This window comes from Antechinus flavipes, chromosome 1, assembly GCF_016432865.1.
Source record: "Antechinus flavipes isolate AdamAnt ecotype Samford, QLD, Australia chromosome 1, AdamAnt_v2, whole genome shotgun sequence".
NCBI lineage: Eukaryota > Metazoa > Chordata > Mammalia > Dasyuromorphia > Dasyuridae > Antechinus > Antechinus flavipes.
The window spans coordinates 572,729,767-572,745,544 of NC_067398.1; the positions used below are offsets into that span (position 1 = coordinate 572,729,767).

Genomic DNA, 15,778 nt, shown 5'->3' on the forward strand with positions numbered 1-15,778 from the left:
ATTTGTTTACCGTCATTATTTAAAGGTATTTAAAGAGATTTGGAGAAGAGCTCAGGTAAGTCCTTGCTTTTTTGCCACCATCTTGACTCCTCCTAAAATTAGTTCTTTTCCCTAAACTTACCTGTTCTTGAGGCGTCTCTGTTTCTCTTAAGCATACTTAGTGCAATTATCTCAGTCATCCATATTTATACTCATCTCTTTTTGTTTTCATTCTTAGCTTCTCAATTTGTCATCCCTTATATCCAATTATTTGCTACATCTTATGAAGTCTAACCTTATAGCATCTCTTATATCTATCTTCTCTTTTCCACTTATCTAGCCACCATTCAAGTTCAGATCCTAGACTATCTTTGTGGGTTTCCTTCTTGATAGTCTACTCATTCTCTTCATATCTGCCAAAATAATCTACTTTACAACATGGGTGTATCCATCAGTCAGTCTCTGAGACCAGCTATGTTTCAAGGTAGGGGAAATATAATTAGTCCTAAGCCAGAAGCTTACTAATTCAACATTGTCATCCTTGCAGTCAAGCCTTATATTCAGTACAGTAACTGGGTCATCATCTGATCCCTTCATGCCTGAATTCACACTTTAGTTCTCAGCAGGGTAATGTAGTTTTCATAGGACTGAGTTTCTTATTTCTTCTCTCACCTCTAATCCTTTTAAGTTCTTCCTCTGAATGACAGAACCCATGGCTGAGACTTCACCACTTGATACTGGACCTCCCTTGTACTTTTTATTGTCTACTTGTACTTTCTACTCATCACTGATACCATTCTAATGAAGACTGCCTGGCATTCAGACCCTGGCTATTTTGGGTCTGACTTATCCCATTGTGCCCCTTGGGCCCTAGTTATGACAATCTATTTCTTCATTTTTCCAGTTGAAAAAAATAAAAACCAAAACATACAACCTTCCTTTTTTGTCTAATTTTAAGCATCAACTTACTGTTAAATAGCAACTAGGGTACAGTTTGTCATATTTTTCTAATGAAGGCCTTGATTTGGAATTTGGAAATCTAACAAAAATGCCTAATGAACTTTTACAAAATTTATTAACTATTCCTACATTATAACATTATGACTATAGTTTATTTATTCAAATAAGTTGCTGAATTTAAGTATCACATCCTCTTTTTGTTATCCCACACATCCAAGGATTTGCTACAGCCTTATCAAGTCTGCCCTTAAACATCTATTTTTATCCATTCTCTTCTCCACTCATCTAGCCACTATTTAAGTTCAGGTCTCCACCAAGTTTTCCCTGGATTAGCTTGGTGATCTCCTTGCCTTCCAGACTATCCCATCTTCAATTTGTTCTCTATGTAATCTGCCCAAATAATTTCCCCAAGCTAGAAGTTTTATCATATCACTCCATTGCTCAAAAAACATTAGTGATATCCTCTTACCTTTATGGTAAAATACGGTCATGAGTACAATTCAACAAAAATAGATGTAAACTGAGGCAAGTTTTCTCTAAGCAATGGGACATTTAAAAATTATTTTAAATTTAAAAATTATTTTCAATATTTAATTTTATAAGATTTTGATTTCCATTTTTTCTCCCTTTTTCCCTTTACCCCTCCCTACAGTGGCAATCAATCTGATATGGGTTGTACATGGGTTGTACATATAATAGTAAGATATAAACCTGTGAATAAAATGGGTCTGTGGATGCCCAAAGATTTTAAATTGAGTCACAGCTCCCTTTTATAAACTTAAAGAATAAAACAAGGACAGGGTATATAACAATTAGTTACGGGGTTGGCATCATTCCTGGGATGAGGACATGATTGATTACATAATTGAGGTGTGAGGAACAATATGATTGTTTGGAAGTTGAGAATAAGGGATTAGCAACAGCAACTTCTGTTCTGTTACTGAGAAGTATTCCTTGTTTGAGCCTACCTGTCAGGTTAGAGATAGCAGACCAGACTTTTTTGGATAACAAACCAGAAATCCTTGGAGAATTCTTTGGTAATGTAAAGATACTACACAAGACTCCCTAGTATGTACCCAAATTCCCCAAGGATGATGGATTTCCTTGAATCAAGAATAGAACAGTGATTAGCAGGAAAAATAGATTTCTAAACTTATTACTTCAGCTAAATTTCTGAACTAATTGAAGACAAAGAACCATAACAGTTATAGGACAAGATCAATTAATTGTTAGTAGGATCAGTAAAATCTCTATAAAATCAATTAAATTTTCTCAATACAAACTCTTCAACCTAAAGGCCTATAATAAAACCTAGCTCCAATGTGCCTTTCTATATTTGTTTCATATTAATTCCTATCATATAATCGAAAGTCTAATCAGTCTGGACTATTATTATTCAAACTAGAATTTCCTACAAGCAAATGTCTGCAATTTCATCTCTAAACCTTTGTCTTACTTCAAGATTCAGTTCAGGGGACACCTGCTCTGTGAAACCCTCCCTAATTTACTTATATAATAGATGTTACTATTTTGTCCTTCCTTCCTCAATGACTTTTTATTTATTTATGTGTATTGTGTGTGTGTGTGTGTGTGTGTGTGTGTGTATGTATGTATTTACATGGGCATTTTGATAGGTTATAACCTTCCTGAGATCAAGATTTCATTTTGTCTCTATTTTTGGCACTTAGAATTGTTTTATTAATGTTTTATAAGTTTTTATTGAATTGTGAATCCTCTGAAAAAGCAACTGTATTTGATTCTCATGCAGGGAGATTTTTATATGTAACCCTAAATTTAATCTTTTTCATTTGAATTGGATAATCAACTTAGTTATAATTATTTATTTTTAATACTAGCTCTTCCTTTCTTTCTTGGGCTGAAAATTTAATGTTATATTTAACCCATTCTTATGCCTGATTGGCATGGGAGCTTTAACCTACTGAGTTTTTGAACTGGGCTGAACTGCTGGGAAGCCATAGTGGTCCAGGGGAAAATTGTATTCTTTATGTAGTAGGGAACTAAGGGAAAATTTCTGGGCCGTCTTTCCAAGTAGTTAGTTTTCTTTCCCAGGAAGCTAGCTAGTGCTAGCTTTCTTTGTATGCAGTACTCAGTTAGTTGCATTAGTCATACAATACCAAGTGGTCATAGGATCAGGGCCCTTGTTTGTCAGGGACTCACCAGATTTATGTGGAAATTCAATTGATGTAGCCTAATGAAGCTTCCGACTCCTGAGCTTAAGTGATCCACCAGCCTCAGCATCCCTTGTATTAGGAATAATAGGTATCATTCCCAGTCCAGTTTAATTTAATTTAGTTAAAATTTCATAGCTAATTAGGTGCTGAGAACCAGGTTAGATAAATGGGTAGTATAGTCAAAATGATTAAGCAGGCTTGAAGAATAGACAAGATCAGTAAATGTGTTATTGCTATTGTTAATACTAATATTAATAGTATTATCTCATAACATACATTTTATGAATAATGTTAAAATATCTAGAGAAGATTGAAATTATGAATAAGTACTTTTATGTATATTTTTATTTTATTTATTTATTTTTGCTGAGACAATTGTGGTTAAGTGACTTGCCTAAGGTCACACAGCTAGGAAGTGTTAAGTGTCTGAGAACAGATTTGAACTCAGGTCCTCCTGACTTCAGGGCTGGTGCTCTATCCATTGTGCCATCTAGTTATCCCATTATGTGTATTTTTAACCAAAAAAAAATTCATTTGTAAATCAGACAACTTGATTACCTTTTGTTTAATACGATCGTGAAACAAGAATAGCATATATTAGCCATCTTAGATAATTCACGGTCTTTATGAGGCCAAGGAAGGTCCTTGGTTTAGCTCATGAAAAGGAGGAGAGCTTCCCTCTTCTCCACCTTCCCTATTCTCTGCACTACCCTCACACCCTATTTCTCATAAATATACCTTGGTTTGTCAGAGGTAAAGGGTTATAAACTGAAACCTATAGACATTGTGGATAGAATGTTTCACTAAGTTAGGAGAATAGCATTTTACCAGCTGAGATCATCAAGATAAATAAAACAGAATAGACTATAAAATGCAGTTTCAGGCAGTAATTTTCCAGTGTCCTTTCATGGAAACTCAAGAGATTCATGAGACGTCTCTTGAGGGTCCTTGAAGTAAAATTTAAACATCTTTAATCCATGTTTGTTCCTTTACTTCCAGTCTCCACTCTAATACTGAACCAGGGATTATGATTCAGAGCCTTTGGGGAAATAAAAAGTATTTCATAATTTAAAAAATTTTTTAAAGATTTTTAGCAAAGAATGTAACTACATTGTTTCTTATCAGACAGTAAACTTCAAATTGATTGAATCATCTAGAAAATTACATGAAAAGCTAAAGCACTTGAAAGAAAATATTTTTATCTGCTCTCCCCCAAATGTTTGTAACTTTTTTTTTTGTATTTTTGATTTGTTAGGTTGTAATAAACAATGCAGCAGGGAACTTTATCTCTCTTTCTGAACGTCTCTCTCCTAATGCGTGGAAAACCGTAACTGATATAGTTCTGAATGGTACTGCCTTTGTCACCCTGGAAATTGGAAAGGAGCTGATTAAAGCAGGGAAAGGTATTTTTAATCACTATAAACATTTTAACTAGTCTAATAGAATGAGTAACGTAATTCTTAAGATGTGCATATACTCAGTTTACGCAAATGAATTTGCCATCTCAGTCCTGTCATTCAGGAATGTGAGTCCCAACCCAATCATTCCTGCCCAATTTAAATGACTCTTGTCTGTATTCCCCAAAATTTTTTCTACAAGGATTCTGCCAAAGAGTTTGGAGGTCTTCTTCATTTTCCCCCAACATTATGAGTGTACCATCGTAACACATTGGTTGTCTACCTATCATTCCTTTGTTCTACCAAGTGATCAAGACTATCTTTTCTTCTTATCATATAACAATCTTTCCTCTATGATTTGTATTTTTAAATTTTAAAAAAAGTTTTATAGTTCTAAAGAGTTTCTTTTTCAAGTGTTTCTTTTTCTTTTCTTTTCTTTTTTCTTTTTTCTTTTTTTTTTTTTTTTTTTCTTTTTTTTTTTTTTTTTTTGCTGGGGCAATTGGGGTTAAGTGACTTGCCTAAGGTCTGGGACCAGATTTGAACTTGAGTGGATTACTTCAACAAAGGGGTACAGTCTAAAAAAATGTTCAAGAAAATATTTAGATATATTCATGATACAAAGATATGAAAGGTTATTAGGTGATTCTGTTATTATTGATATTGGTGGGGGGGACATTCCTTACCTTTTGAGATCAAGATTATGAATATTAATTCCCTTTCCCTTCATATTCTGTCTTTCTTTTTTCTTTCCTCTCTCCCCTCCCTTTTTGTCTCCCCTTTTTTCCTTTACTCCTTTGCTCCCTCCTTCCCTTGTGCTTCTTTCCCCTCCTTTTTCTCTCCATTCTTATCCTCCTTCTTCCCTCTCTCACTTTCTTAAATGTTCCTCCTTTGCCTTACCTTCCTCACTTTCTTCATTGTTTTATTTCTGCCTCTCTTCTTCTTCCTCCCTCCCTTCTTTCCCTGCTTCTTTTCTTATTTCTCTTCTTTCTTTTTTCCTCCTCACCTTGCTTCCTTTCCTCTCTTCCTCCCTCTCTCTATCCCTTCATTCTTTCCTTCATGTATAATCAAAGTCTCATTTCTTTTTGGAAACAGGATCTCATATTTTATAAAAACATTCATTCATTGTCCTGATTATAGTCTAATTGTATTTGTGCTTCAATGTTTTATTTCATCCTTCAATTATCATGGTAAAATTTACACTCGTTTTGCATTCTTGTGCCTATCTCTTCTTACAAATCATATTCAGCTATATTCTTTAAAAATAGCTCTTTGCATCACCATCAAAGATATAATATTGAGCTGAATTGTTGGGTTGACCAAGTATGTCATCTTTTTTATTTTTGTCTTATTCTGGATCTTCAGATTATTTGACATTTAAATGAAAACATGCCATTGACTGTAATGACCGTGTATTTAAAATCAGCTGGAGTCAAGAATTCAGGTTAAGGGAAAAATCTTCAATATTTATTGAAGTGAAGAGGTGAATAAAGATTGCGATAGCAAATATAGGCAAGAAAGATTGTGATAGCAATATGGGCAGTTGCGACAGGAAGCCAGCTAACAGAGAGAGATCTGAGCTGAGCAAACCGTGGCAATGGCAATGCCAAAAGTCTCTCCTTCCCCTTCCTTTGCCACTCCCCTGCCTCCACCCACCAAAATCGTCATTTCCTATACAACACATCAAGACTTGTACAAAGAGTGGGCGGGGGCCATTCTTTCTCCAAGCTAATATATTAATAGAATATGGTCCAATTACTATTTAGCCTCATGTGCTTGGGACCTCAGTGCATCAACTCAAGCCTCAGCCCATTACAATTGACCTATTGGGTATCTTTAAAATTAAGCTTTATGGTTTAACGTTTTAATAAAACAAGACTCATAGTTTCCTTTTTTGTCTCATATCACTAATATTAAGAATACTATAAAGTATGACCTCTTGCTTGATCTTAAAGGTTTTCTGTTAGAATTTGGTAGCTGTTAATTTGGTGCATTGTCAAACTAGCTTGAATTGTCCTTCTCATTTTCTGCTACTAATTTATTTCTCAAAGATGAATTCTGTCTACATATTTCATTTCATTTTATGAACAATTTCATTATTTTGTTTGGGCATATTATACAACTTACTTTTTTCAGTTTATTTTATTTTTCCCAATTACATGTAAAAAACAAATTTTAGCATTAGTTTAAAAATTTTTTGAATTCTAAATTCTTTTACTGTCTCCACAACTTCAAAAAACAAACAGTACGATAATAGATTATACACATGTAGTCATACAAAACATATTTCCTTATTTGTCCTTTTGTTAAGAAAACATAGACCAAATAAAAAACTCAAGGAAAAAAGTATGCTTTGATTTGCATTCAGATTCTGGAGATTTGGAGACAGATAGCATTTTTCATCTTAAGACAGAATTGTCCTGGATCATGATATTACTGACAATAGCTAAGTCATGTCATTTGATCATCACACAATATTGTTTCTCTGTACAGTGTTCTGTTTATGCTTATATTCTAATGCATCATTTAATGTAAGCCTTTCTAGGATTTTTACAGTGCACCCTGCTCGTTATTTATTATAACACAATAGTATTCCATCACGATCATATTTGTTCAGCCATTCCCCCAATTGATGAGTAGCCTTTAAATATCTAATTCTTTGCCACCACAAAAAGTGTTAGAATCCTTACAAAGTGTTAATTCATTAGAGTTGATAAAGACAATAATTATCTAATTTAGCATAGTTCAGTTTGATTGATGTGATCTTACAAAGAGATGTTGTGGGCCAGAACTTGAAATGAAGTACTAAGTGGAACTGATAGAAACAATGCTTGTGTTCACACCTTTAGAGAGCTCATATAAGCAAGAAGTTCTTAGGGCAACAGAGCGCTCTGGGAGGAAGCCCATAAGCCCACTCTCGGAGGTGAAGTCAGATTCATTCCAACTTTCACCTTGGTGCTGACTGGAGACATTTGGAGTTGAGCTAGAAGCAAAAGACTAGCAACGAGAGGTCTCGGAACCGAGGAAAGCTGAGGCCTCTAAGAAAGCTACCCGGGCCCAAGGAAGGAGAAAATAAACATTTGGATTTTATCAGCTGGAAAGGAAATTAAGGCTGCCTCCAGAAAACCTCCCCAATAAACCTGTTCTCAGAGGGAACCTTCATATATTATAAAAAAGAAGAGAATACCACATTTTGGTGTCCGAACATGGGGCAAAATCCTGATTCCAGTGGAAAAGTTCCTACCCTGATTCCAGTGGAAAAACCTCTGATCCTGATCCAGTGGAAAAGTCTCCTCAATCCAGAAATTAGGGTGAGTACAACAAAGAAATTTTGTTAAAAGAGCTAAAGTAGAATTTCAGCTAAGATGGGACAGATGTTTAGAAAACAGCTTTCTGTTTCTGTTCAGGGAAAATGTTTAGAGAGCATTGTCAAAATTATGGAAAGCCAAGGTTTGATTATAATTTTTGAGCAGATCACTGAACTTTTAGAAACTGGAAAGCACATATGTCCTTGGTTCTCTATGGAAAAAGAATTGGATCTAGAGGAGTGGAAATTAGTAGGAGAGGATCTTTGTCAATTCTATAATAAAAATGGACCTGACTCAATTTCCAAAGACATACTTAATACATATAATTTAATACAACTGGCTTTAGGAAATTGTATAAGTGTTAAAATAAGGGGAAAAAAAAGAAAGAGCAGGAGGAGGAGGTGCCACTAAACTAGGTGAAAAGAAGGAAGAATTAGATAAGAATGGAGTTAAGTACAATTTGGAGTGTGATACTTCATAGCAGGAGAAATTAGATCATTCCTCATCTCATGACCCTCCCCTCTCAATTAACCCTTCATGCATGGAGGGAGAACGAAAAGGGAGAGAGGCAGTAATGCAATCAGAACCACCTATTGAGGAGCCTGTGACAAGATTAGAAAAAGCATTAATTAAGGCAAAAAATGGAGGAGAAGCTATATTTGATTTTATAAATGCATATCCTGTGATTGAAGAGCTTGACTCTTAAGGTCAAAAAGGAAGAAGATACACTCCTTTTAATTTGGAAAAAATTAAGGATTTGAAAAAGGGTTACACTCTTTATGGGGCTACATCCTCTTATGTTAAAATGTTACTAGATAATTTGTCTTATAAAATCTTAATCCCGAATGATTGGAAATCCATATCTAGAACATGTTTAGAACCTGGACAAAATTTATTGTGGCTTTCAGAGTTTCATGAATTATGTAGGATGCAAGCCCAACGCAACAGGTAAACAGGAGCTAATGTACAAATAGCTTTTGACCAACTAGCTGGTGAAGGTCAGTATGGAAAGAATTCAGAACAGATTTATTATCCCATACCAGCGTATGAGCAAATTTCTAAGGCTGCAATAAAAGCTCGAGGTTCCCTCCCAGGAATAGATCGAGGGGAAGCTTTCACAAAAATAGAACAAGGTCTCAATCAATCTTTTGCAGATTTTGTGGGACATTTGCAAACAGCTGTAACAAGAACCATTGGAGATAATGCTGCTACAGAAATAATGACCAGAACATCTGGCTAAGGAAAATGCCAATGAAGTTTGCAAAAGAATTATATGGGGGCTAGACAAAGATGCTCCTTTAGAGGAGATCATAAGACACTGTGCCACAGTGGGCACAAATGCTTATTATGCCCAAACTATGATGAATGTGGTAAGACAGAGTCCTTCTTGGCAAAGGAATTCTAGAGAAACTCGTCAATGTTTTCAGTGTGGAAAAGTTGGACATTTGAGAGCCCAATGCAGATACAGAGATAGAGTGAGAGGACAGGGTGAGAGAATAATGCAACCGAGACTTTCACTGGGCCTCTGAATATAGATTGACACAGGGAAATGAGAGGTGGAGCCCAGCTCCAAGGTATCAATCAAAAGACAGATGGGGCGTGATGGCAGCCGAGGTTACCCAGAGAGTCTTTAGAAGTTCAGGATTCTGATGTGATCAATCAGCCTAAAAGTAATCACATGGCATAAAGAGATTACATGATCAACCAACAGAAAAGCAATGAGATAGCATCAAGGGATTACAGTTGGGGAGAATACAGGCTTTTTAACCCAGCAAGGCAGTGTCCAGTGCAAACAGCTCCAATATAATTGTCAGATGAGGAGAAATCCCAAAAGTGGTAAATAGAAGAGAATTAGATAGGTTAACTGCCTGGGAGAGAGGGTTTGCTTGTATTTTTACAGACAGAGAAGGAAACAGGTGGAGAAGGAATCAGATGGGTGCCAACGAGCCGCATTTGCCTTGTCCCTTAGAGAGAAACAGAAAAAGAAAAAAACCTCAAAACAAAGGAGAAGATTTAAGAAACATCTGACACTGAAAGAGCATGGCTGACAGTGAGACTGTTAAAAGAACTTTAAAATCTTCAGCTTTCAGTTCTGAAAAACCAGCAACAATCATTGGATTCCTTGAGATGAAAAATTGAGACTATTGCAGAACTTCAAAAGCTTACAGGAATTATTGGATTCCTGGTACATGAACTAGTGGACAATGGATTCCTTTTGGACTATTTCTAGGACTTATGGACATGTACAAAAGTCTCAGGTTGATCCATGTTATTTGTTACATTACTACTAGCCTGTGTTATATTGCTATGTGCTTATGTAATTATGTGTAATGCCTCCCATATTGATGGATTTATGTATACCTGTTTCAAGTGAGCACCTTCAGAAACCTGCTCATCTGATTTGATTTCCCATTTCCTTTGGTGTTTTCATCTCTCTTCCTGAGATGTCAGGGGGGGTGCGACTACCTTCTTTTTATGGTATTTTCACTTTTTTTTGAGCAGTCAGGGAAGGCGTGATCATCTTCTTTTTGGGGGGTTCTCACCTCCTTGAGAAGTCAGGGAGGTCATGACCACTTATGTTCTAAATCAAAAGAAAGCGGGAGATGTTGGAATCCTTACAAAGTGTTAACTCATTAGAGTTGATAGAGACAATAATTATCTAATTTAGTATGGTTCAATATGATTGATCTGATCTTACAAGGAGATGTTATGGGCCAGAACTTGCAACGAGGTACTAAGTGGAACTGATAGAAACAGTGCTTGTGTTCACACCTTTAGAGAGCTCACATAAGCAAGAAGCTCTTAGGGCAACAGAACACTCTGGGAGGAAGCCCACAAGCCCACTCTCGGCGGTGAAGTCAGATTCATTCCAACTTTTACCTTGGTGCTGGCTGGAGACATTTGGAGTTGAGCTAGAGGCAAAAGACTATCAATGAGAGCTCTCGGAACTGAGGAAAACTGAGGCTCCTAAGAAAGCTACCCGGGCCCAAGGAAGGAGAAAATAAACATTTGGATTTTATCACCTGGCTGCATTTGGAGTGATTATTACTTTGAACTGAAACTAAGGCTACCTCCAGAAAACCTCCCCAAGAAACCTGTTCTCAGAGAGAACCTTTATATATTATAAAAAGAAGAGAACACTACAAAAAAGAGCTACTATAAATATTTATACATATAGATCCTTTTCCATTTTTTAAAAATCACTTTGGGATACAAATCTAGCATTTTGCTGGGACAAAGGGTGTGCATGGTTTCATAGCCTTTTTCATTTCATTTCAAATTGTTCTCTAAAATGGTTGAATCACTTTACAACTCTACCAGTAGTGAATTAGTGTCTCAATTTTTCCACATCTCCTCCAAAATTTGTCATTTTCCTTTTCTGTCAAATTATCCAATCTGATAGGTGTGAGATAGTACCTCAGAGTTGTTTAATATGTTTTTTCTAATCAGTAGTATTATTTGAGCATTTTATCACATGACTATAGCTAATTTTGATTTCTTTGTCTGAAAGCTGCCTCTTCATATCCTTTGACCATTTATCAATTGAGGAATGATTCTTATTTTTATAAATTTGACTCAGATCTCTGTATTTAGAAAAATAAGGGCTTTGTAAAAGAAACTTGATGCCGAAACAGAAAATTAAGATGATCTTTCCTCTCAAAAGGTTTGGTGGAAAGGTCATTGCTTTCCATTTATTCTTTAGTTCTTGGGTTCTGAAGGATTTTCTAGTTTTATACGTGTTCCATAGGTTGTTTTTTCATAGCTATGATTACTAATTGTATATTTCCCTCTATCCTGTTTTCCCCTCTATTTTTCCTATTCTCTTTCTTTTTACCTGATTCATCCTCAAAAGTGTTTTGCTTTTGGCGACCACTTTCCTGAATCTACCCTCCCTTTTATCATCCTTCCCTTTACTTTCTCTTATTCCCTTTCTCTCCTACTTTCCTATAGAGTGGAATTTCTGTACCTAACTGCATGTATATTGTTTATTGTATATTGTTTCCGCTTTAATCCAATTTTGATGAGATAAAGGTTCAACCCCATCTTCCCTGTTACTGTAAAAGCTCTTTCATATTTCTTTTATGTTAGATAATTTACCCTATTCTACCTTTTCTTCTCCTTTCTTTCCCTTTCTTTCAATTGCTTTCTTTTTTATCCCTTAATTTTATTCCTATTTAACCTCCTTGACTTTTTGTCTTTGTATACTTCTTATAACTGCCCTAATAATGATAAAGTTCTTGGAGTTATGAGTATTATCTTCCCACATAGGAAGGTTAACAGTTTAACCTTATTGTATCTCTCCTGATTTCTTTCCTGTTTACCTCTTTATGTTTCTCTTGAGTTTGTATTTGAAAGTCCCATTTTCTATTCATCTCAGGTCTTTTCATCAGGAATGCTTGAAAGTTCTCTGTTTCATTAAATATCTATTTTATTTGTTTTTTCCTCTGATGGATTATACTCAGTTTTGTTGGTAGATGATTTTTGGTTATAGTCCTAGCTCCTTTGCCTTCTGGAACATCATATTTCTAAGTCTTCTATTCCTTTAAGTTAGAGGCTGCTAAATTTTATGTTATGTTGACTGTTGCTCTATAATATTTGAATTATTTTTTTCTGACTGCTTCCACTATTTTCTCCTTGATCTGGGACTTCTGGAATTTGTCTATAATATTCCTTAGAATTTTCAATTTTGGATCTCTTTTAGGAAGTGATCAATGAATTATTTCTTTCAATTTCTATTTTAATTTCTGATTCTAGAATACTAGGGCAGTTTTCCTTGGTGTAATTTATTTTATTTTGGTTTTGTTTTTTTCTGGTCTAGAATATTTTCATGACCCTACATTCAGGAAGGGGTTGTAGAGATTTTCTATTTCAACTCCTCATTTTATAGATTGCAAAACTGAGGCCCTGAGAGTTGAACATGTGTCACAAAGTAAGTACTAGAGTTAAATCTAGAACCAATCTGTTTTAGTGCTTCTTCCCTCTTTACTAAAGAACTAATTCTAATTATATTTCTTTCCCTTTATACAGCAATTTGTTTCAAAGACAAAAACTCTACTATTGAAAAAATCAGTATGTTTTCAGTATAATTCTGAAGCATAAGTGCCTTGCAATCTATATAGAATTTTGCATCATTGAAGCCTATTTATTCTGAAAAAGCATATTTGTTTGCAGAGAAGTTGTTAATATCAAGTTAGCAATGAATCTTCTTTGAAAATTTTACCATAACATTTAAATATACCAACCAGAATAAAAAATGTAACATAGTTCCACTTTGTGTATGTTGTTATCATTCTGCATTACCTCATATGTCTTCACATATTTTTCTTTTTCTTTTTAAATTCTAATTTCTAACAACCAAGATAAACTGTCAAGTAGCTGAAAATAAAGCAAATAAGAGAAACAAGAACTTAAAACTAAATAATAACAAAAAGCAATTATTGTTATAATTGTATATTTACTAATTATTACAAGAAACACAATGCTGTATCAACTTATATAAAAATTTCATTTAGTCTAAAGCTTGGGATTGATAAATAGATTGAGGCATGTTCTTACAAGGATAAGTCTTATTTATTTTTAATGGATGCTTTTTGTTTTCACAATGCATCTCCTTTGAATATCTTCTTTCCTCTCCATCCCATACCATTAAATCATTTCCTGTACCATATATATTAACCCAGAAAACAAAGTAACTAACTACCTAGCCCCTTCATCTACTATGTTTGACAGTATATGCAAAATTTCATAATTGTAGTCTCTCATCTCTGCAGGAGAGAGAGGAAAGTATTTTTTCTTAACTCTTTTCCAAGCCAAACTTGATTTTTATTATTACATAGTGTTCTGTTTCATCATTTTTTGTTCTTTCTATTTACATTGTTATACATAGGTTTCCATAGTTCTATTTACTATGATCAGAATTAATGAAAAGGAATGATAAAGCATGTATTAAAACCTTATTGTGTATAAAGTACTGAGGATACACAGAAAATTAAGATGATCTTTCCTCTCAAAGAGTTTTGGTGGAAAGGTCATTGTTTTCCATTTATTTTTTAGTCTCTTGGGTTCTGAAGGATTTTGTAGTTTTATACATGCCTCATAGCTTAAGGAAACAAGCCTATTTCTGATTGATTGAGGCATATTTTTAAAAGGCTAAAGTATCAGGGAATATAATTTTATCACATAATATTTTTAAAGGTCATTTATTATTGTAAAAGTACAATTTTATTTAATTTTCAGGTTTGAATTCTCTCCCTCTCATCTCTCTTCACAACTGCTCCCTTTGAAAAAACAAACAAACAAAAAAAAAACCAAACCTGAATCAAATACATAAGATCAAGCAAAACCAATTCCTTTATTGACCACATCCAAAAAAAACCAAACATACACATAAATATCAAATTGCTCAATGTCGATCATTTTTCTCTGTGGAAGTAGATAATACGTTTCATCATGGTCTTCTGGAACTTGGTTGGTTATTGTATTGATCAGAGTTCCTGAGTCTGTCAAAGTTTCTGAGTCTGTTTACAATATTGTTACTGTATAAATCATTCTCCTGGTTCTGTTCAATTCATTTTCATCAGTGTGTGTATATACACACACACACACACACACACACACACACACACACACACACACACATATATATCTTCTCAGGTTTCTCTGACAACATCTCTTTTATCAGTTCTTATAGCACAGTTGTATCCTATTACATTCATTGAACGGAACTTGTTCAGACATCTAAAAGGTGGACCATATTTTAGGTCTGAAGCTGGTTTTGTATTAGCCTTTCGGCTTCTTGTCTTTTATTCCCCATATTTCTTTATAGTATTCATATTTATCATTTCTTTTGAAACTACTTCCATGTTTAACCATTTCTCAGTTACTGAAAAACTAGGTTTTCATAGATTTTTTTGCTACTAAGAATAATGTTTTTGCTATGAATATTGCTTATCGACATAAGCCTTTTGTTTTTGTTGATCACATCTTCAAGTTAAATTCCTATTAGCAGTACACTCTGTGTTAGTAAGACACTAGAACCTAATCAAAGATATTTGATAAAAGTATATATATATATTTCTTAACCAGTTTAACAATATGCAATATGACTATATGTTTCATTGAGGTTATTTTTCATGTAGTGGCCTAAAATAATTTTTTCACCATTCATTTATTCCTCAATTCATTTTTATAGTTTTCAATTGTATAACAGCAAGTAGAAGCTAGGTGGCTCAGTGGATAGAGCACAGGCCCTAGTATCATGAATAGTTATCTTTCTGAATTCACCTACTTAGACACTTAGTAGTTGTATGACTCTGAGCAAGTGATTTAACTCTGTTTGCCTCAGTTTTTTTTTTTTTTTTTTAAATAAAATGCACTGGAGAAGAAAATAGCAAATTTCTTCAGTGTCTTTGCTAAGAAAACCCCAAATGGGCACATGAAGAGTCAGACACAATTGAGCAACAATAACAAGTAGGTGTTAGGAAGAAAAAAAGCTAGATTTGGAATCAGAGAATTGGGTTTTGAGACATGGCTCTTCTATTCAAAGTAGTCTAATTACTATACTTCTTTGGCCCCTAGTTTACTCACTTATAAAATGAGGGGCTTGGAGTAGATTGCTTCTAAGGTCCCTATGAGCTCTAAACCTATGATCTTCTTATTGCCTATTCGCTCTTACACTACAAAAGTCTGCAATTAAAATTAGTTTAGATTTCTGAGGTCGTTGTTACCATGGTTTCATCTTATTCATTGAGAACAAAAAAGTAATGGTTGGGGAGTAAAGTGGCTGGTATCCGACACCAAAGGCTAATGCAGAGGCCAAGAGCAGACATCTGAGTCAGGATGCCAGACAAGTTGAGTAAAATTACCAAAATAAATAGTTCAGAACACAGCCAGAGTCAGAATAAAGAGATACAAGTGAGCCAGCTTAAATCCATAAAGCTGATTT

At 34.5% G+C, this 15,778-nt stretch overlaps 1 protein-coding gene across 2 annotated transcripts in view; it reads left to right on the plus strand.

The window, feature by feature from the left end:
• The window catches only part of DECR1 (2,4-dienoyl-CoA reductase 1), a 61,568-nt gene that overhangs the window by 24,301 nt on the left and 21,489 nt on the right, over positions 1 to 15,778 (plus strand). For both annotated transcript variants that reach the window (XM_051970823.1, XM_051970824.1), the window contains one exon: positions 4,387 to 4,534. In XM_051970823.1, the coding sequence (XP_051826783.1) occupies positions 4,387 to 4,534 (148 nt within the window). The remainder of the gene's footprint in view (positions 1 to 4,386; positions 4,535 to 15,778) is intronic.